Genomic DNA, 4,759 nt, shown 5'->3' with positions numbered 1-4,759 from the left:
TAGTTCCTTGACGGTAAACACGTAGACACACTTTTTTTATGGCGACCACGTAAACATTCACTTCTTCGATGGTGAAGATCTAGAAAACGCGTAGACACTCACTTCCTCGACGGCGACCACGTAGACATTCACTTCTTCAACAGCAAAGACCTAGACGTCATCTAGACATTTAGTTCCTCAACAATGAACACGTAGACATTCATTTCCTCGACGGCGAAGACCTAGACGACACCTAGACACTTAGTTCTTCGACGGCAACCACGTAGACATTCACTTCCTCGACGGCAAAGACCTAGACGACACCTAGACACTTAGTTCCTCGACGGCGAACACGTAGAAACTCACTTTCTCGACAGCGAAGGTTTAGACAACTCCTAGACATTTAGTTCCTCGATGGCAATCCCGTAGACATTCACTTCCTCGACGGCGAAGACCTAGACAACACCTAGACACTCAATTCCTCGATGGCAAACACGTAGACACTCACTTCCTCAATGATGACCACAAGAGAGTTGTGAGAGAGACGAAAAAGCAAAGAAACAGACGAGAAAGTCGTGAGAGAAACGAGAAAGCCAAAAGAGAGACGAGGGACAAAATTGAAATTTGCGAACGACGACGACGACGACGACGACGACGGCGACGGCGACGGCGACGGCGACGACGACGAATCTGAATGACATAATATCGGGCAAAAAATGCATACACTTTATGCGCTTATGTATCAAATGCACTTATGGATATCGCTGTTACAGTATTGTCATTAGAAATAGATTTTTTCACAAAATTAGGCATTTACCGATATTATCCAAATAATTAAAAAAATAATAATTTATTCCTACAGAGTCGTTATCTGTCCAGTAAAGGATACACTGTAGCGTCTCTGTTAATAACGAAAAAATATACTTGGCGGGAGACGCTACCGCGTCTCCTGATTACGAGGATTCGCGTCACTACAATCAGATTCTGAATATGACCGCCGCCGCTGGATATCGAGGGAGGTATTGTATGGAGTGCAACAAGGGTTACCGTAAGGGGCGTAAGCATCGTTGTGGGAAAATATGTCCGAGTTGTTACAGCGTTCCCACGTGCGAGCGTCCCGGTGCGGAAAGTGTAAGATGCGCTGTGTGTAACTGTACGTTTTTCGGAAACGCGTGCTTCGCCCGGCATCGCGCAAAAAAATCATACGACGGGAAATCACGCGCTAGTATCTGCCAATCCGTTAAAATTTGCACCGGCTGCGATTGTTTCGTAAAAACTAACTCTCCACACAAATGCGACATCGCCTACTGTAAAATATGTCGGTCACCTTAGTCTGTGAATCATTTATGCTACATGCAGCCTTTTCGACGTAAAGCCACGAGCGAAAACCTGGGAGAGGGTACAAGCGCTGGTACGGCGTTGCAAGCAGAGGTCGAAGAGCGGCGTGTGCATGATAATGACTTCGTAGGCGAGAGCGAGCGAGAAAACGGACGTGTCGCATTCGCGTTTTACGACTTTGAAACGCGACAGGACGAGACGCTCGAGGGTACGGAAAGTAGTGTAAAGGTTCACGTGCCGATCCTGTGTGTCGCGCAGCAAATTTGTGAAACCTATGTTCAATTAGACGACATGACGAAGCGATGCCGTTGGTGCGGGGTACGCGAATTCATATTTCGACTCGATCTTGTGAAGGAGTTTGTCGACTTCGCGACGCGACCGATGAAATGTTTCAAAAAAATTATCTGCATCGCGCATAACGCAAAATCGTTCAACGCGTAATTTATTTTAAAATATCTAGTAGAAAAATCGGGGGTAACAGTAAAGCCGCAAGTGATTTTAAACGGGTCGAAAATTGTCGTAATGACGGTCGGGCGAACGAAATTCATCGATAGCGTAAATTATATGCCGATGCGTTTAACCGATCTACCTAAAGCTTTTGGGCTGCAGGGCACGGCGGATAAAGGTACCTTCCCGCACCTTTTTAACACCTTAGAAAATCGCACTTACGTCGGCCCGTTACCTGATGTACGCTTATTCACCTGAGCAAATGAAACCCGAGGAACGCGAACGATTTATGATCTGGCATGCAGAAATGTCTCGGCAAAACGTTGTTTTTGATTTCCAGCGTGAATTAGTTAAATACTGCCGCAACGACGTAGATATCCTTCGTCGTGCCTGCATGGCCTTCCGTAAAATCTTCTTGGAGCGCGGGAATGTATGTCCTTTCGAGGAATGTACAACTATCGCTTCCACTTGCATGAAGGTTTTTCGCAAAAACCTTCTGCGGGAGGAAGAGATAGGATTATTTCAAGAGGCGGCTACAGATTCGCAGATAACCATTCGCGTAAAGCCCTGCAGTGGCTGGTATGGAAGGAGCGGGAAATCGATCGTGTTATAATTCATGCGGGGCGAGGGCGAGAACATCAGATAACCGGCAGACGCGTCGATGGATATTATGAGTCGGTGACGGCGGAAAACGATACACGGCGTTACGTATCTCAATTTTACGGGTGTTTCTGGCACGGTTATAAGACGGGTTACCCTATAAATCGTAATAAACCGCTCTTGTCCGCAAATCGCGAGGACACGCTGGAAAAGCGCTACGAAACGATCGCAACAACACGTCGTCTTGAAGCACAGGGGTATCGCGTGATAGAGAAGTGGGAGTGTGTTTTCGACCAGGATTTGCGTGAAAACGATGAGATGCGGGAATTTGTCGCTAATCACCCGGTAATAAAATCCACGCCTCTCAATCCGCGCGATGCGTTCTTCGATGGTTGTATGGGAAATATCGCGACGTATTGCGAAGTCACGGGTACGGAGAAAATACGTTATGTCGACGTGTGTTCTCTGTACCTGTACATACTGAAAACGGGTGGCTTTCCGATCGGTCACCCCGCTATTTATATCGGTCAGGAATGTTCCTCGTTAATCGGAGCAGCGCCTGACTACAATTTCGATTCGGTCGAAGGTCTCGTCCAACGTAAAGTACTCCCCCTACGTGATCTCTTTCACCTTGTATTACCCTACCGCGTACGGGGGAAATTACTGTTCGCCTTATGCAGGAGTTGCTGTGAAACATTCTCGCAGGCCGAGTGTACTCATGATCAGCCCGTCGATCGTGAATTCGAGGGTACCTGGGTATCCTGCGAAGTACGCAAAGCTATCGAGAAAAGTTATTTCGTGACAAGCGTGAGTGAAATCTGGCAATACAGTCACACGCTATAAATCGGTTACACGTCAGGGGGGTTTATTCACCGCGTATATAAACTCATTTTTGCAACTAAAATAGGAGGCGAGTGGATGGCCGGGCGAATGTGTGAATGACGAGGCGAAGGAACGTTACCTCCGGGAATACGAGGAAACCGAGGGTATCGTTCTTGTTGAGAGGGCAATTCGCCTGCTAGGGATAAATAGATGGCGTCCCTGATCTATAGTTACTATTTTATCCTATCTTTATTTTTTATACTTAGTGGTCCTCTCACTGTGAACTCACTGACTTCTGTTCTTGTACTCGCAAGTGGCTCACAACTTCTTGTATTTAAAAGACACACACATTAAAGTTCAGTTAAGGAATAATATATAGTTCTTTCACCCCATCGAAATCCGAGATCCCGATACCGCAAAGCGAAAACCTTAACAGTTCTCAATAGAGATAATATCGTACGAAATCCAGGTTTACGTTCGGTCGCGAAGCTCTGTCTGAATTCTTTCTGGGGAAAATTTGGTCAGCGGAGTAATCTGCCTCAGACCGTAATCATAAAAGACTATCAACAGTTCGTTGCTTTGCTTATAAATTCCGAGCACGAGATAACTGACATCTTACCTGTCAACGACGAGAGAATGTATGTTTCGTGGCGACTGCGAGAAGAGGCAGTTACATCTTCGCCGATGACGAATGTCGTGATCGCGGCATACACGACAGCGCAGGCACGATTAAAATTATACGAATATTTAGAATTATTAGATAGGCGAGTTTTGTACTACGATACCGATTCGTGTATTTATTTAAGCACCGGCGATCCGGGCGAGTACGAACCATCTACGGGAAATTTTCTGGGGGATATGACAGACGAGCTTGAGAGCTATGGCCGCGGTAGTTACATTGAATCGTTCGTGTCGGGTGGCCCGAAATTTTACGCGTATGTCGTACGTACAGCGTCGGATCGCACGCATGAAATTTGTAAAATTAAAGGTATTACGTTAAACTATAATAATTTCTTGTGCGTGAAATTCGCTAGTATTAAGAAATTAATAGCAGAAAGAGAAAAGCGGGGTGAGCGAGGAGAAGGAGGAGGAAAGAAAGAAGAAGAAGAAGAAACAACTAGAGCGGCGATAAATTTGCGTTTTAGAGCGATTCGACGCACCGCATTTCATGATATCGTAACGCGGGATGAAACAAAGACGTGTGCGCCGGTATTTGTAAAACATAGATTTATCAATAATCGTTACTCTCTCCCGTACGGATTTGTAGGCGAATAACAACTTTCTCCTCCTCAGCCCAATCATGCTTTCTCTCTCGCACACGCACATACACCCAGCTACTTTAAGTTAGATTTTAAGTTATATTGCGTTTTCCGTCCGATAGCGTAAGATGTAATGTAATTTAAGAAGAAAAAACAACAACCTAGTGGATTAAGAAAAAAAATGTAAAAATGTAAAAATTAACATTTGTAAAAATAGTAAGTAACATTGTAAAATATTTATTTGTAAATATGCTTGAATATAAAAACAACTTTAAATATCTTATTTTTTCTCTTTTTCATCACTATTTAGATTA

General features: G+C 44.8%; 1 protein-coding gene across 1 annotated transcript; it reads left to right on the top strand.

The window, feature by feature from the left end:
• The first annotated feature begins 969 nt into the window (after window positions 1–969).
• LOC105448009 lies at window positions 970–4,318 on the top strand. Its single transcript, XM_011686368.1, has 7 exons — window positions 970–1,110; window positions 1,339–1,635; window positions 2,105–2,323; window positions 2,512–3,171; window positions 3,272–3,350; window positions 3,656–4,128; window positions 4,241–4,318. Exons 1-7 carry the CDS (start codon window positions 970–972, stop codon window positions 4,316–4,318), a joined length of 1,947 nt encoding a protein of 648 aa, XP_011684670.1.
• Window positions 4,319–4,759: the final 441 nt, after the last annotated feature.

Source organism: Wasmannia auropunctata, unplaced genomic scaffold, assembly GCF_000956235.1.
Source record: "Wasmannia auropunctata unplaced genomic scaffold, wasmannia.A_1.0 LD336090.1, whole genome shotgun sequence".
NCBI classification, from domain to species: Eukaryota; Metazoa; Arthropoda; class Insecta; order Hymenoptera; family Formicidae; genus Wasmannia; species Wasmannia auropunctata.
Note: the sequence above shows the minus strand (reverse complement) of the source record. Positions and strands in the feature narration are given on the sequence as shown.

Coding starts and splice junctions, on each gene's coding strand:
- LOC105448009 (XM_011686368.1), top strand. CDS start 970: ATGACCGCCGCCGCTGGATATCGAGGGAGGTATTGTATGGAGTGCAAC. Junction 3,172..3,271: donor AAAGTTATTTCGTGACAAGC/GTGAGTGAAATC, acceptor CAACTAAAATAG/GAGGCGAGTGGATGGCCGGG. Junction 3,351..3,655: donor GGAATACGAGGAAACCGAGG/GTATCGTTCTTG, acceptor TACGAAATCCAG/GTTTACGTTCGGTCGCGAAG.